Source organism: Anomaloglossus baeobatrachus, chromosome 6 (assembly GCF_048569485.1).
Source record: "Anomaloglossus baeobatrachus isolate aAnoBae1 chromosome 6, aAnoBae1.hap1, whole genome shotgun sequence".
Classification (NCBI taxonomy): domain Eukaryota; kingdom Metazoa; phylum Chordata; class Amphibia; order Anura; family Aromobatidae; genus Anomaloglossus; species Anomaloglossus baeobatrachus.
In genome coordinates, this window is record NC_134358.1 from 151,163,047 (window position 1) to 151,180,745 (window position 17,699).

At 46.2% G+C, this 17,699-nt stretch overlaps 1 protein-coding gene across 1 annotated transcript in view; it reads left to right on the top strand.

Annotated features, from left to right (window-relative positions):
* LOC142244164 (maternal DNA replication licensing factor mcm3) overlaps window positions 1–17,699 on the top strand; it is a 77,209-nt gene that overhangs the window by 49,310 nt on the left and 10,200 nt on the right. Inside the window, exons 11-15 of the mRNA XM_075316361.1 lie at window positions 7,231–7,354; window positions 10,388–10,541; window positions 11,584–11,724; window positions 11,969–12,039; window positions 12,136–12,224. Coding sequence (XP_075172476.1) covers window positions 7,231–7,354; window positions 10,388–10,541; window positions 11,584–11,724; window positions 11,969–12,039; window positions 12,136–12,224 — 579 coding nt within the window. The remainder of the gene's footprint in view (window positions 1–7,230; window positions 7,355–10,387; window positions 10,542–11,583; window positions 11,725–11,968; window positions 12,040–12,135; window positions 12,225–17,699) is intronic.

The following is a 17,699-nucleotide window of genomic DNA, read 5'->3' on the forward strand; positions in this document are numbered from 1 at the left end:
GGCGACACCGCGAGAATTACGATCAGCTGATGCGTCAGGTGATCCATCGCCAGGTCCTGCAGGCTTCGTAGGTGCCCGAGAGCACACAGCCAAAGCGGCGGTACCGGGACAGGAGCTGGGAACGGACATGGTACCGGGACCCTGCAGACAGGTGAGTATGACATTTTTTTTTTTTTTCTACTGTTCACATTTTTGTTTTCGCCGCTGCCTCCACCTCCCGCCCAGCCATGACGCCGCTCGGGAGCTGACATGCACAGGACTGGAGGTGGAAGCGGCGGTGACGGTATCGGGAGGATTCACGCTTCTGTGTTTACCAACAGAAGGAATCCTCTTCCTGTACACGTCACTGTAGTACCCACCCCTTGCGTTTTATAGCTGCGTTTTTAGTCATAGAAACGCAGCTATATGCGTTTCTCATTGCGTTTTTGAACATCTCATTGAACTCAATGAGTTAAAAACGCAGTGAAAAATGCAGAAATAATTGACATGATGCGTTTTTGTGGTCACCACAAAAATGCAGCTACAAAAAAATGCTGTGTGCGGACAGCAAAAATGAAAACTCATAGACATTGCTGGGGAAGCAATGTCACTGCATTTTCAGTGGAAAAACGCGGTAAACGCCGCTAAAAATGCAGCAAAAACGCCTAGTGCGCACAAGGCCTTAGTGAGCCAGTCAGTTACATAACTCAGGAAGTCAGCCCCCTGGGAAATTCCCGGTTACCAGGGCAATGGCCTGGGAGGTGGGGCAGCACTGGGGAAGTTACAGAACACACAGAAGATCATTTCCAGAATAGTCTGGGACACAGAACAACACGGCCATTGGAGAGCGTGCTTAAGAGCTAGACCGGCCCAACTCGAAGAGGCAGACGACCGAGTGAGCTGAGAGACAAATGGAGAAATACGGTTGCTGAGGGGAGAGATTAATTGCTCCCTCGGGACCGGTGCAGAATCCTAGGTTGACACGTACTTCACGTCACATCACCAGAATCTGCAGGACAGGGAGATTACACGTCCCTCTGGCCACCAAAGTTCCCAAAGCACAGTGCTACATAGGATCCGGAGCCGTGATCTGAGTCCGGCTCCACAGTGAACCCGCTGCACCTGCATACGGGCCGGTTGACAAAAAGTCAAGAACCGTGGTCCCCAAGTAGCTTCAGACCATGGGGATCCAACACCAAGCCCAAGGAGGAAGGTCCCACTGTTCACAGCATCGGCATTGACCTTGAACTTACCTGGGATCGGCTGGGGCCCATCACGGCGGAGATTGTTACCCTAAGTGCAGCACCAGAACAGTGAGTAAGTTAACCTTGACCCGCACCTGCTGCCTCAGTCTATAATTACCGGCGCCGTCGCCTCATGCTCCGGCGCCAGTGGCCAACTATCATCCCCATCATCCTCACCGGGGCCCACTCCACCTGTGGGGAGCAGAAACCATCTTTGCTGCTATTACCATCCGCCCCGGAGAACAGCGACAGCATTGGTGGCTAATCCCTGGCCGCGTACTGCAGGTGGGTCATGAATTGATCCCCATCCATCCTCCCTGTCCATGAGCACCTCCGGGTCACGAAACCGGGCAGGCCACCCGTGACATCCCCCCCCTGACCCTTCACCGGCCTGGCAACGAGTATCGCCCCCCCCCCCCCCCCCCCCCAGGCCCCATGGGGTGCTCCATATGCATTTCAAAATCATATTTATTCACGTATACATAGTTTTTGAAAGTAGATTTTGAAATGTATAGACAATAAACCACTGAACAGCTAGGTTAAAGGGAACCAATCACCAGGATTTTTGTATATATCCTAAAGCCAGTGCTATACTGGCACTATCAGGCTGATTCTCTACATATCTGTAGTGGTCAGCTCGGATGTTTAGGTTTTGAAATCCAAGAAAGTAAAGTTTATAAAATCATCAGCTTCTTGAGTGACAGCAGCTGAGGATCAGATAATATCTGGGGGGAGGTATTCATAGTTATCCCCTCCCCCTGTTGGTATAATACTTATACTAATTCTATCGTTTTACTCTTTGCCTTGCAGGACCTGTGTGAAGTCATACCCATGTGACCAGATGGGGCGGGGCCTCAGCCAACAGAAAAATGTTGCTTCCTGGTATCAGCTTTGTTGGCCAAAGCCCCGCCTTTTCTGGTCACATGGGTATGACCTCACCACAGGTCCTGCAGGGCAAAGAGTAAATCGATTGTATAATACTTTGCTAGTTCTAACAGGGGGAGGGGATTTCTTTACTTTCTTGGATTTCAAAACCTAAACATCCAAGCTGACCACTAAAGGTATGTAGAGAATCAGCCTGATAGTGCCAGTATAGCACTGGCTTTAGGTTAAATCCGAAAATCCTGGTGATTGTTTTATTAGACTTAACCCCATTACGACCGCGTTACGTTTTAAAACTGCACCAAAAAAGGGTACTTATTCCTTTCTGCCGTTTTAAAACTGCGGGCAGAAATAAGTGTATAGCGCCCCCCAGCGTCAGAAAATCTCCGGGGTTTCAGCTACTGGGGGTAGCTGAGACCCTGGACATCATGATTTGGGCCGGTTTTTCCGGTCCCCAGTCACGTGATGACCGGTATACACCGTATACCGATCATCAAGTTATAGTAAATGACCGCGCCGGTAAAAAATTATTTATCTCCCATCTGGCATGATCAAACATGCCAGATGGGAGATAAATCTTTTTCCCAGTTCCCTCCGGTCCCTTCGGTATCCCCAAAGTGCCCCCCCCCAACCCCCTCCCGAAAATCCAAGATGGCCGCGCGCACCGGCGAGCACAGCAGCGCGCCGGCCGCATTTACACTTTTCTTATGGTTTCTGTCGTATGTGCCATAACACATGCGACAGAAACCTGCTCCCTAGGCCCTGTCGGGTCCCCCCTATCCCCCCCGGTGTTCCCCGGTGTCATACATACCTGTCGGAGCGCTGATCCCCTGCGGCCCCCTCCTCCGGCTCCTTCACAGCAGACGCCGGTCACATGTGCAGAGCGCGGCTGTCAGCTTCCTGTGTTCAGGACGCTGGCTGCTGCTGCTCGGCACACTGCAGCTGTGACCCAGGGAGGGTGGGTGCAGATTCTTTGCACCCACTCTCCTCAAATGGAGGGTCTGCAATACTAGAAAATGGGGGATACGTTCCCTGAACGTGTCCCCCATATTCTAGAAGGTCCAGAGTCGACGTGGGACGTCCAAATGAATTACAGCGGATTTTTTTTTCTTTTCAATAAATTGGTCAATCAGGGAATGTTTTGGAGTGTTTTTTCAAATTTTTTTTTGTCAATTTTTTTTTTTTATTACTGTCAATTAGTTATGTCGGGTATCTGATAGACGCCGTGACATAACTAATTGCTGGGCTTGATGCCAGGTGACATTACACACCTGGTATCAACCCCATTTATTACCCCGTTTGCCAACGCACCAGGGCGCGGGATGAGCTGGGGCGAAGCGCCAGAATTGGCGCATCTAATGGATGCGCCACTTCTGCGGCGGCTGTGGCCTGCTATTTTTAGGCTGGGAAGAGTCCAATAACCATGGCTCTTCCCATCCTGAGAATACCAGACCCCAGCTGTCAACTTCACCTTGGCTGGTGATCTAATTTGGGGGGGACCCCACGTTTGTTTTGTTTTTTTAATTATTTATAAATAATTAAAAAAAAAAAAAAACAGCTTGGGGAGCCCTCCAAATTGATCACCAGACAAGATGAAGCTGTCAGCTGTGGTTTGCAGGCTACAGCTGTCTGCTTTACCCTAGCTGGCTATCAAAAATAGGGGGGACCCCACGTCATTTATTTTAATTATTTTTTTTTTCTTTTTGGGCTAAATACAAGGCTAGGCATCTTTTAGTGTCACATGAAAGGCACTAAAGGGCGCCAGCTTAGTATATGCAGGGGGGTGGGACGTTATATATGTTTGACATCTATCCATTCATCCATTATAGCATTTTACGCTGTGTGCCCACAATCAGGGTTTGCAACGTTTTGGGCACAGAGTGTTTTCCCTGCGTCCATAACGCTGCGTTGTGCAGTAGAAGCACAGTGGCAGGATTTTTAGAAATCCCGTGCCCACTGTGTTTCTTTTCTCCGCAGCAAAAATCGACCTGTGGCGCAGCTTCCCGAGCCTCAGCATGTCAATTTATGCTGCGGAGATGAGTGTGCTCTACAGGTAGCATAGAACTAAAGTCCACAGCAGCCTGAACCCAAATCGTAGGCATGGGCAGCTGCGTTCTCCCGTGGACAACACTCATATTTCTGCAGGAAGGCTGACACTGGGTACTAGACGCCGTGTCGCTGGATCATGGCCACATAGCCTAAAGGCTACTTTACACGCTGCGATATCGGTCCCGATATCGCTAGCGTGGGTACCTGCCCCCATCTGTTGTGCGACACGGGCAAATCGCTGCCCGTGCCGCACAACATCGCACAGACGCGTCACACATACTTACCTGCCCGGCGACGTCGCTGTGACCGGCGAACCGCCTCCTTTCTAAGGGGGCGGTCCGTGCGGCGTCACAGTGACTTCACTGAGCGGCCGCCCAATAGAAGCGGAGGGGCGGAGATGAGTGGCCGGAACATCCCGCCCACCTCCTTCCTTCCTCATAGCGGCCGGGAGGCAGGTAAGGAGAGGTTCCTCGTTCCTGCGGCGTCACACATAGCGATGTGTGCTGCCGCAGGAGCGACTAACTACATCGTTACTGCTGCAGTAACGAGAATCGAGAATGGACCCCCATGTCACCGATGAGCGATTTTGCACGTTTTTGCAACGATGCAAAATCGCTCATCGGTGTCACACGCAGCAACATCGCTAATGCGGCCGGATGTGCGTCACCAATTCCGAGACCCCAACGACTCCGCATTAGCGATGTCGCAGCGTGTAAAGCCCCCTTAACAGTGAGAAATTTGTTGCTACAGCAACATTTTTGTGAAGTACCTGTGGATTCAAAATGTTTACTATACTCCTGAATAAAATCCTTGAGGGGTCCAGTTTCCAAAATGAGGTCACTTGTGGGGGGTTTCTGATGTATAGGTACCCAAGGGGCCCTGCTAATGTGACATGGTGCGCGCAATTTACTTCAACTTTTCCAAAATTCAAATGGTGCTCCTTCCATTCCAAGCCCTCCCATTTATCCAAACAAAGGTTTTTGGCCACATGTGGGGTATCCCTGCGCTCACAAGAAATTAGATAACAACCTGTGGGGTACACGTTTTGTTGTTGCCTCTTGAAAAAGTGAAAAATGTGTCGCTAAATCAACATTTTTGTGAAAAAAATGAAAATTTCAATATGGCAACCTAAGCTTATCAAATTCTGTGAAGTATTCGTGGATTCAAAATGCTAAATATACACCTAGATAAAAGCCTTGAGGGGTCTTATTTCCAGAATGGGGTCACCTCCACTGCTTGGGCACCTCAGGGGCTCTCCTAATGCAACATGGCGTCCGCTATTGATTCCAGCCAATTTTGCAGTCAAATTGCACTCCTTCTCTTCCGAGCCCTGCAGTGTGCCCAAACAGTTGATTTCCACCACGTACAAGATATCAACAAACTCAGGAGAAATTGCGCAATAAATTTCATGGTGATTTTTTTTCCTGTTACCCTTGTGAAAAAAAAGCTACCTGGTTAAAGTTACAATTTTGTGGTAAAATTTTATTTTTTTATTTTCATGGCTCAACATTATAAACTTCTGTAAAGCACCTGGAGGTTCAGGGTACTCACCAAACATCAAGATAAATTCCTTGAGGGGCCTAGTTTCCAATATGGGGTCACTTGTGGTGTTTTTTTGCTGTTTACATACCTTAGGGGTCCTCCAAATGCGACATGGTGCCCGCAATCTTTTTCAGCCAAATTTCCTTTACAAAATTCAAATATTGCTCCTTCCGTTCCAAGCCCTCCCATTTCGCCAAACAAAGGTTTCAGACCACAAGTGAGGTATCACGACGCGCATAAAAAAGTGGGTAACAAACATTGGGGTCAAATTTTTGGAATTGCCTCTTGAAAAGGTGAAAAAATTGATGCTAAAGCAACATTTTTTAGAAAAAAATGAAAATTTTCAATGTGACAACGTAACGTTATCAAAATCTGTGAAGTACCTGTGGATCCAAAATGCTCACTATACCCCTAGATAGAAGCCTTAAGGGGTCTAGTTTCCAAAATGGTGTCACTTGAGGGGTTTCTGCTGTTTAGGTACCTTAGCGGACATGTAAATGCAACATGGTGCCCGCAATCTATTTCAGCCAAATTTGCTTTCCAAAATTCAAATATTGCTCCTTCTGTTCCGAGCCCTCCCATTTGTCCAAACAAAGGTTTCTGACCACATGTGGGGTATTGGCGCGTTCATAAGAAAGTGGGTAACAAGTTTTGGGGTTCATTTTGTTGTGTTATTTCTTCTAAAAGTGAATAAATTTGGGGTAGAGCAACATTTTAGGTAAAATTTTATTTTTTGCTTTTTTTCATTCCACTTTGCTTTAGTTCCTGTGAAGCACCTGAAGGGTTAATAAACTTCTTGGATGTGGTTTTCAGTACTTTGCGGGGTGCTGTTTTGAGAATGGTGTCACTTTTAGGTATTTTCTGTCACTTAGGCCTCTCAAAGTCACTTCAAATGTGATGTGGTCCCTAAAAAAATGGTTTTGTGAATTTTGTTGAAAAAATGGGAAATTGCAGATTAACTTTAACCCCTTCTAACTTCCTAACCCCAAAACATTTTGTTTCAGAAATTGCGCTAATGTAAAGTAGACATGTGGGAAATGTTATTTATTAACTGTTTTGTGTGACATAACTCTCTGGGTTAAGGGCATAAAAATTAAAAGTTTGAAAATTGCAAAATTTTCATCAAATTTCTGATTTTTTCACAAAAAAAAGCAAAAAATATCGTTCTAAATTTATAACTATCATGAAGTACAATATGTCACGAAAAAACAATGTCAAAAACATTGGGATCCGTTGAAGCGTTCCAGAGTTATAACCTCATAAAGTGACACTGGCCAGAATTGCAAAAAATGGCCTGGGGATTAAGGACAAAACTGGCTTCGTCCTTAAGGGGTTAAAGGGAACCAATTTCAGAATCTGTAACCATTTAGGATAAGTAAATATTTGGAAAAGAGACACTTGATAAACAATTACTCTCACCAGCATAGCTTACAGGAAGAGTGAAAAGTTACCAGGCTCCTAAAATCTTGTGGTTGACTGATGCTTAATTAAACTGTTTTTCTGTTTTTGACTTTTTCTTTTCTCCCATTCATAGCTATGCCTCTTGGGTGCAGTGTTGAGATTTTTGCGACCGATGATCCAAATGCTGCTGATGTCACTGATCAAGAGCTGCAGATCTATGAGAAACACGATAGTCTTCTGCATGGACCACGTAAAAAGTTTGTAGTTTTCAGTATTGCTGTTCTTTAATACTAGAACTACTGGACTCGTGACACCTATATAGAAATACATGGTGCAAAGTAGTCAAAATGACTACCTCAGTAGTTCTAGTGTTAAAGTTAAAACGTTCAGGACCAATAATGATATTAACCTGCAGGTATGGGGTTAAGCTGCAGGTTAATGGCGTTATGAAGGTGCACAGCCGCTGTACTAAAAGTACAGCACCTGGGAGAAAACTAACTTGAGTGTCCCGGCACAGACTGACAGCTCATGCTGCACTGATGCATTGCAGAGTTGCTCTGTGCTGTGACTGTACTCGCTTCAGGTGCACCTTCATGACTGAAAGCAGGAGACTCCCAGAAGAAACGTTGGTTTTTTTTTTTTCCCTGGTATGACCCTTTCAGTTCAGCAGCCAGGAACCTTCAAAATGCTATTAACCTGGAAATTAACCCTATTTTTCCAGATTAATAGCTAATGTGTATGGGGTCTTAAATGGATTCGGTCAGGTCTCCTAGAACCCCAAGGGGTACTTTGCACACTACGACATCGCAAGCCGATGCTGCGATGCCGAGCGCGATAGTCCCCGCCCCCGTCGCAGCTGCGATATTATTGTGATAGCTGCCGTAGCGAATATTATCGCTACGGCTGCTTCACATACACTCACCTGCCGTGCGACGTCACTCTGGCTGGCAAACCGCCTCCTTATTAAGGGGGCGGGTCGTGCGACGTCACACGGCAGGCGGCCAATAGGAGCGGAGGGGCGGAGATGAGCGTGATGTAAACATCCCGCCCACCTCCTTCCTTCCGCATAGCCGACGGGAGCCGCGGTGACACAGGAGATATTCTTCGCTCCTGCGACTTCACACACAGCGATGTGTGCTGCCGCAGGAACGAGGAACAACATCGGACCTTCGCGTCAGCCTAATTATGGAATTCGCCGACGCTACACCGATAATTACGATTACGACGCTTTTGCACTCGTTAATCGTATCATCTAGGATTTACACACTACGCTGTCGAGAGTAACGCAGGAAGTGCGTCACTTTCGACATGACCCCGCCGACATCGCACCTGCGATGTCGTAGTGTGCAAAGTACCCATAAGTCAGCTGAATCCACCAGTGTTTAAGAAAAGTATTTAGAATGCACAGCCAGAATATTGATTACAATATCATTTAAGGAGGGTGCACATATGTCAAGCAAGACTATAATTTAATTTAGAAGGAAAGCGCTTGACCAGAAATGGCACTCGCTAAAATATTTTTTTGAAAATATAATACCAGTTTTATTTGTGTGTGAATTTTAAAAACACATACAAAAAACATAGAAAACATGCATTTTAAAAAACACCAAAAATATTCAAAACCAAAATCCAAACTAAAGAACTCCTATTTAAATAATAATAAATATTCCAGAAACTTTATTATGAATATCCACAAGTAAGCTGTTTAGAAACACATGAGACACCAGTGACCTAGTGGTCAAAACAGCAAAGCAGCAAAATCCATTAATGTGAAAAAAAACAAGAATTTTGCCATAACAACACTCTATCTAATAATACAGGAGGCTCAAGGTAACCTGGCCTGACGCGTGTCGCTAGTGCAGCTTCATCAGGGGCAGTAGGTGTCATTGGGTCATTGTCATGTTGGAAGAGTGTATGTCTTCCGAGGGCACGGAGTGATGGTAATGTCTTCACTTTCAATGTAGAGCAGTACATCTGTGAATTCATGATGCCATCAATCAAATGTATCTCTCCGACACCAGCAGCACTAATGTATTTTTTTTTTTTTTTTTTTTTTTGTGCTTGAGCTTTAGGAGAGGCTTCCTTCATGGATGGCACCCATACATGCAATTACTCTGTAATGTACACCATGTTGTGTTGTAGGAAACACTCACTCCAGTTTGGCTTTCTAGTTCATTAGCTGACACCAGTGAACTTACATGCTTATTTTCTCCAACCCTTTTCATCTTATCACATTTCTCTTCCTTCTGGTGCCATTGCTGACACTATGAAATGGTAAGGGGTTTAAAGCATAACCCACTTTTTATTTCTTATTCCATAAATCAATAGTGTACATAAAAATAAACAAGTTTGTTTTATCAGACAAATTTGCTTCCTTTTCTGCCAGACTTGATCAGTCATTATCAAAATTCTCAATTCTCAGGTAAAATCTGTATTCAGTGAAGACAAATGTTCTCTTTACTGGGATAGTAGATGGGCCATGTATTTACTTTTTAGTATTAAATCCTGCTCACAAGTTCTCTTTTAAGCTTTATATTCATCTTCAGCACCACAAAATTCAGTTCAACTGTTTGTGTCTGAACCAATTTGGCTGTAATTACTTACCTGTGGGTGAATGATTCTTAATTTAGAATTTTGTATGTTACTCATGCTGATAGAGTATGCACAGCAATGTTGTTTTTAAATTGCTATGGATTATGTTCATTCTTTGTAGCATTTTTTAGCACATTTTCTGGCAGAATCCACCTTTAAAACCAATGTTTGCACAATACCCTCTGAATGTTCCAAGAACATTTAGCTGTTGGTCAAACAATCCTTAGCTGCCTAATGTGTACAAGGTTGATCTAGTCTGTTCCCCCAGTCCTTAAACATAGGCCCCGATTCATCAAAGCCCTTACTCCAAAAAAAAAAAATGGTGTAAGAGCTTTGAAAAGTTGCAAAATTTGGGCACTTGGAGCTTCTCCCAGTTCTGAGCTGTTATGCTGCAGAGACTCCACACCTTGTCTTATTCATGATGAGCTATGATGTTCCAGAAATTTCACTCCAGTCCCTGACTCTCATCAGACTCTCCTAATTCATGAAGACTCATGCACCTCTTTAATCAGTAGCATCAGACTCCACCAAAATTGTTGGTCTTGATAAATATTGGCCTTAGTCTAAAGGTCCTAAAAGGACAGCAAACGTAGCCTACAATTAATAGATTTAAAATTTGTTTGATTCATTACAATGTTTTATGATGTGTTTTTTAGTTTTACTTTTTTTTTTCTTTTTTTCTTTCCCCTTGCTCAAAGCAAGTCTAAAATTGTGAGCATGGAGTTCATACGGAAATATATCCATGTGGCTAAACTCATAAAGCCTGTTCTGACTTCTGAGGCAGCAGATCACATTTCTCATGAATATGCCAAACTTCGAAGCCATGATGAAATGAACAATGACCGTGCTAGGGTACGTACATATATAATAACAAATGTTACTATTGCATACTAATGGATTTACATTTTATTTACCAGACTTTAAACCTTTCTTATTTATGAATCATTTTAAGAAATGGCATGCGGTCCCTCCAGATTTTTATACCCAGCTATGATAAAGACTGACAGCTGGGGTCTGGCATTCTCAGGTTGGTGAAGCTCATGGTTATTAGGCCCCCCAGCTTTAAAACCGCAGTCTTTTGCCACTCAGAATTGTTGCAGTCGGTGGCAATCAGGCTAATAAGGGGTTAATCACAGCTTACAGCTGCCACTAAGCCCTAGATTAGTAATGGGAGGAGTCTGAGACCCCCCCCCCCATTGGTAATCTAAGTGAAAATAAATAAACAGAAACACATAAAAAATCCTTTATTTGAAATAAGACAAAAACAAACCCTTCTGCCGGCTATAATACAGGGGCCAGGGGACTTGCATTTAAATCGCCAATCCACCAGTGGTGCAATTATAAAAAAAAAAAATAAAAGGTGGATTGGTGCTTTTAACGCTTTGTCCAAATCACCTTTTGTGACTGTAAAGAACCTCTGCTGCCTATACCGTAAAATGGCATGATACAGTGCACTATTTGGTCCTGTAAACTGAAAAACCTCTTTGTGGAAACCTCATGGACCTCTGTCACTTTTATCCATCAGACACTACCTGTGTCAAATGTAATTGACATTTATTTAATAGCTCCGCTTTGACAAAACATAGTGTACAAACACAGATGTGAACAGTGCCTTTTATCTGACAACTAGATAACCCATGTACTCCTCATTGGTAAGTGATTACTGGGAGGCTGTATAGGAGGAAGATAGAAAAGTAACGTGGAAAGGAAAGTGTATTACAAAAGTCATCAAAAAGTTGCATACCACATCTTGAGATAGTGGTATTTTTCATTTGACTGCAAGACCACCTTAGTACCAAAGAATATTTTAACGGTCCATTTTGGTCTTTCTTGAATATCTAGAATTTGTGACTTCCCGTTTTATCTATTTTTTTTTTTTGTAATCTTTAATTAGACTATGCCGGTTACTGCGAGAGCCCTTGAAACTATGATCCGATTGGCTACAGCTCATGCTAAAGTTAGAATGAGTAAAACCATTGATCGTCAGGATGCAGAAATAGCACTTGAACTTGTTCAGTTTGCGTATTTTAAGAAGGTTTGTAGAACTCTTGTTAGTATATAATAAAGCAGTTGAGCCTTTGGTTAAAATGGATTATTTGGTATACTGGATCTCCATTTAAGGCTTTTTAACATGTTGCTTAACCAAACACTGACATTGTCATATCTTCCAATGTTTGTCACAATGACCCTACATAAGTCATGACTTTTTAGATGCAAACAAATTCTGTATCTATTTCTATAGTTTTGACTATTATTTATTTATTTATTTATTTTTTAAGATCTTACCAAAGGAGAAGAAATTGGAAAAAGATCCAGATTTACGTCAAACTCCAAGCCAAGAAGGAATGAGGTATGTTGGGTATGAATTTATGGTTAACACATGAGAAACCATGTATTGCTATAAAGTGTCATGCATGAATTCTGTTGTAATGTTAAATTTATTCAGAAAAAGTTCAAGACGTGCAGTGAAAATGTCTGATTCTCAAGATTCAGTGGACCCTTATGATTTTAGCCAGGATGACAGTCAGAGTCAATGTAAGTACACTCCCTTTATCACCACTAGTGTAATGTAATGATAAAATAATAGGTAATGATCAATATTGTTTACAGGGCTATTTGGCTATTTTTGAACTTCTTTCAGAACTTAGCTGGCAAGGGCCGTCCTAATTAGTGATTGACGGCTACCTCTGTATGCACACTTCTAACTCAATCACCATGAAGGATCATCCCCTTGACTGCAACGTCCCAATGGCCAGGAATTTTAAATGAATAAAATACATTTTATAGTGAACCTTTTCCTACAAACAACCTTTAATCTGTTCAGCTCGCTCTGCTCTAGAATATGATGCTGACATAGCAAACTGCATGATCCGTGTGAGCGGTTCTTTGAGTACACAGTGAGGCCATCTTCAGTCCATGTGTTGGCTAATAGGCTCAAATGTGGAGTTTAAGGGCTGCTTTATTTTCAAATATGATATTGCTCCTAGATCGACGCACCAACATCCTGGATCTATTACTAATAGAAAGTCTGTTTTTGTCTGGATTATCTAATATATAAAGCTGAATCTGTCTGTCTGTCTGTCTGTCTGTCTGTCTGTCTGTCTGTCTGTCTGTCTGTCTGTCTGTCTGTCTGTCTGTCTGTCTGTCTGTCTGTCTGTCTCTCTCCAGGGTTGGCATCTGCACCGTCGCAGCTACAGCAACAAAATTTTGCACACTCACACGTCTGGACCCCGAGGGCGTCATAGGCTATGTTGTGAGGCAAAATTTTAACCCTGCGCATTCCAATTTACCAATCAATTTTGCCCCTATCTAGATAATGGGGAAAAAGTGAAACGAAAAGTGTATCCACACCGTCGCATTTACAATCTCGAAATTTTGCACAGACACCTCATGTGACCCAGGGAACGTAGTAGACTGTTTTGACAGGAAAATTTAACCCCGCGCTTTACAGTTACTCTCCAAAAAACATGCCACCATTAAAGTAAATTGAGCCTGGAACTACAGGTTATTAGTAGGAGCTGTGATTGGTTGCTATAGGTAGTAAGATGTCGGGGGGGAGACGGATTAAGAGACAGACAGACCTGGGGAAACACTGACCGAGCACACTACTTGGCCAATTTAGTTAAATCTGTTTGTAATATCTGTGGTGGTCAAATATGTTGTGAAATGCTTCTATTAGCCTTAAAAGGCAAAAACTAAGCTATGTGCGCACTGGAAAATGGAATTTTCTCAAGAAAATTCCACAGGCACTGAAAGATTACCGCACCCGAGGTAAAAAAACGCGGCAAACCGCACCCAAAAACTGCATGCGGTTTGCTGAGGTTTTACCGCGGTATTGTTCGCGGTATTGCCGCGGTTTTGCCGTGTGCGGGTTGGTACATGTGCTTTATTGCATTCAATGCAATAAAGCACATTGAAGAAAAAAAAAAATCATTTCCTTCAGAGATAGATAGTAGGTGGTAGGTAGGTGGTAGGTAGGTGGTAGGTAGGTGGTAGGTAGATAGACAGAGGACAGATCGCTGCATTTCTCATGGTCGGTAGTGAGTTCACATTACCGGCCGTGGGAAATGCCCTGTGGTTACCTCTGCTGTCTCGCTGCGAGGCTGCATTCATTTAGCGCGGTGTGTCAGTTGCGGCTGGATGTAAGCAGTGCCGGAGCTGTGGATTACGTTGGAGCTTTGTTTCGGGAGGGGTTAATAAAAGGGTGAACGAGGCTTATGTGTTTTATTTAAAATAAAGGATTTTTGGGTGTGTGGTTTTTCACTTTACTTACGGGTTGATCATGTAAGCTGTCTCATAGACGCTGCCATGATCAAGCCTGGACTTAGTGGTGGCGATCCGTCGCCATTAACTCCTTGTATTACCCTGACTGCCACTGCATCACGGCAGCAGGAAGAGCCGAGGACACTCCGGTACTGTCGCATAATGGATGCGACAGTCCCGGGGCAGCTGCGGCTGATATTCTCGGCTGCGGGAGGTGGGAGGGAGGCGGGGGACATTAACCCTGCCCCTCTCCCTCCCCAGCCTGAGAATACCGGGCCGCCGCTGTGTGCTTACCTCGGCTGGACGGTAAATATACAGCGGCGCCCACGTGCTTTTTTCTTTATCGTTCCTATGGGAGACCCAGACCATGGGTGTATATCTTCTGCCTCCGGAGAACACACAAAGTACTACACTCAAAAGTGTAGCTCCTCCCTCTGAGCTTATACACCCCCTGGAGAACCAGATCTAGCCAGTTTATCGCTTTGTCAGGAGGCATACATCCACACATGCATTCTCATCTGATTTTTGATTTTTGGAAAGCGTTTGAAGAAAAGCGGGTCCAAGTTGGACTCCCGGCATGTCCCTTCTCACCCCACTGTGTCGGCGGTGCTGTTAAGGTTGATTGCAAGGCTGGAGCCTTACATGCCGTACTCCTTCACCATCCCTCCTGGGCTCTGGCTTGAAGTGGGAGCCAGCACGGTTCTCCATGCTTGGCAGGAGACCGGTCTCCATCCGCAGCCCTTCAGGATCCTGCTGGACCGTTGCACTCATCCCCAGGGATTTGGAACCCTGCGTCTCAGCAAGCTAAGTACCTGAGACGTTTATATATGGGGATCCCTGTACTTTATTGTTGTGGGAGAGTGTGCTGAGTGTATTTTGTGACACTTCCGGCGGGTTCTCTGGCTGTCGCCGGAGAACCGCGCCGATGGTGCCTGCGCGCCGGCCGCACCGCTCAAATTTAGGCCCCGGCTTCGCCGGAGGCCTAGTTTCGGTTTCACTGCCCTCGCATGTCATTCATGCAGAGGGACAGCGCGGCTCCGCCCAGCGGCCGTTCTGCATAGGGGAGAGACACTCCTCATTGAGTACATGTCTCCTCCCCTATAAGTCTCTCTGGCCCTCCAGATCCCGCTCTCAGAGATGAGTCCCGCCCCCTCCCTTCGCTCCGGCGGCCATTTTCTCAGCGTTTTTCCCTGCGATCAGCTCTGGTCTGCAGCATCCCTGCTGAGGTGCTTGGGGGTCCGACCTTCGGGATCTGGAGGGCACACAACACCGCTCCAGCGGTCTGGTAAGCCACAACCTCTGGTTGTGGACCTCTGTATATACTCTCTGGGGGTCATTCTGGCAGAGCCCTCACTCCAGCAGCATGTCACACACGAGGAGCAAGGCTCCAAAGCTGTTTTCAGTATGCACTGCATGTAAGCTCCTACTGCCGGAACAGAGCACCTATCCACATTGTGATGCCTGCTCTAACCTGACGATGCCTCAGCCTGGAATCGCCCCCCCAGGGGTCTCTCAGGCTGCTCCGGCTCCTGTGGCTGACCCCCCCGGCTTGGGTAGAATCCTTAACCAGGTCTATCTCCCAGTCTTTTGCTGACTCCATGGGACATCTGTCCAGGACTTTGCTGAGCATGCATCAGCCCCCTTCACAGGGTGCCTCTGCTGCTAGGTCTCTCTCCGGACCGGAGCTCACAGAGGATTCATCATCTGGTCCCAGACCCCGTCCTTCAAAGAAGCTGACTCGCAGGACGAGGAGGATGCCTTTACTGGGGGCTCGGAGACTACCTCCATGTGCCCCATTGGTCTGTCCGAAAGTGACTCAGATGTTAGTGATTTGATTGCGTCCATTAATTCTGTACTGGATCTCAATCCGCCAGTATCAGAGGAACAACCCTCTCTGGCAGAAAAGCACCAGTTTACCTCGCCTAAGAGGACAAAGAGTGTGTTCTTTAACCACTCCAGTTTTCAGGCCGCTGTGTCCAAGCCCAGGGCCTGCCCTGACAAACGCTTCCCAAAGCGTGGTTCTGATGACCGTTTTCCCTTTCCACCTGAGGTGGTCAAGGAGTGGGCTCATTCACCAAAGGTAGACCCCCCCCCCCCCGGTGTCTAGACTCTCAGCCCGGACCGTTGTATCAGTGGCTGATGGCACCTCACTTAAGGATTCAACTGACCGCCAGGTTGACCTTCTGGTCAAATCTGTATATGAGGCTGCAGGGGCCTCGTTCTCACCGACTTTTGCAGCAGTGTGGGCTCTCAAAGCCATCTCTGCTTCTCTGGAGGAGATGCATTCCCTCACTAAGGAATCTATGCCTGAGATGGTTACCTTAACTGCTCAGGCTTCAGCTTTCTCATCCTATGCCATGTCTGCCATGCTGGAGGCTTCTCACCGCACTGCGGTGGCTTTGGCTAATTCCCTCGCTATCCGCAGGATCTTGTGGCTTCGAGAGTGGAAGGCAGATGCTTCTTCCAAGAAGTACCTTGCTGGACTCCCCTTTGCTGGGTCCCGGCTGTTCGGTGAACAGCTGGATGAAATTATTAAGGAAGCTACTGGTGGGAAGAGTACTTCCATGCCACAAACCAAAACCAGGAAACCTGTCCAGGGTAGGATTCAGTCGAGGTTTCGTTCCTTTCGTTCCTCTAACTGGTCGTCCTCTAAGCCCTCGGCCTCGTCCGCTAACTCAGGTAAGGACCAAAAATCCAACTGGCGCACAAAAGCGCGTCCACAGAAGACCGCAGGAGCGGCTGCCACTAAGGCAGCCTCCTCTTGACTATCTGTCTGCGCCAGCAACGTCCTTAGTCGGTGGCAGGCTCTCCCACTTTGGCGACGCGTGGTTTCAACACGTCTCCGATCAGTGGGTGCGGGATATCTTCTCCCATGGCTACAGGATAGAATTCTCTTCCAGCCCGCCAAACAGATTTTTTCTGTCAACTCCCCCCTGCTCCAAGGCCGCCGCCTTCTCACAGGCCGTGGCATCCATGCAGGCCAACGGAGTAATTGTACTGGTTCCCGCCCGGGAACGGTTCAGAGGTTTCTACTCAAATCTTTTCCTAGTCCCCAAAAAGGACGGGTCCTTCCGGCCCATCCTGGATCTCAAGCTTCTCAACAAGCATGTTCAGGTGCGGCATTTTCGCATGGAGTCTCTGCGGTCAGTCATTGCCTCAATGACCCAAGGGGATTTCCTGGCATCCATCGACATCAGAGATGCCTATCTGCATGTGCCTATTGCAGTTTCTCACCAGCGTTGGCTGCGTTTTGCAATCGGAGACGAACATTTCCAATTCGTGGCTCTCCCCTTCGGGTTAGCCACGGCCCCTCGGGTGTTCACCAAGGTCATGGCAGCAGTGGTTGCGGTTCTGCACCTCCAGGGGTTGGCAGTGATTCCTTACCTGGACGACCTTCTTGTCAAGGCTTCATCCAGCGCAGACTGTCAGCGGAGTGTCTCGTTCACTCTCGCCAGTCTAGCCCAATTCGGGTGGCTTGTCAATCTGCCAAAATCCACTCTGACTCCGACCCAGAGGCTCACGTACTTAGGGATGCAGTTCGAGACTCTGCCGGCTCTTGTGAAGTTGCCCTTAATCAAACAGTCCCTCCAACTGGCGGTGCGCTCTCTGCTGAGGCCCAGCCATTATTCCATCAGGCACCTGATGCAGGTGCTGGGTCAGATGGTGGCGTCAATGGAGGCTGTTCCCTTTGCCCCGTTCCATCTGCATCCTCTGCAGCTGGACATTCTCCGCTGTTGGGACAAGCGG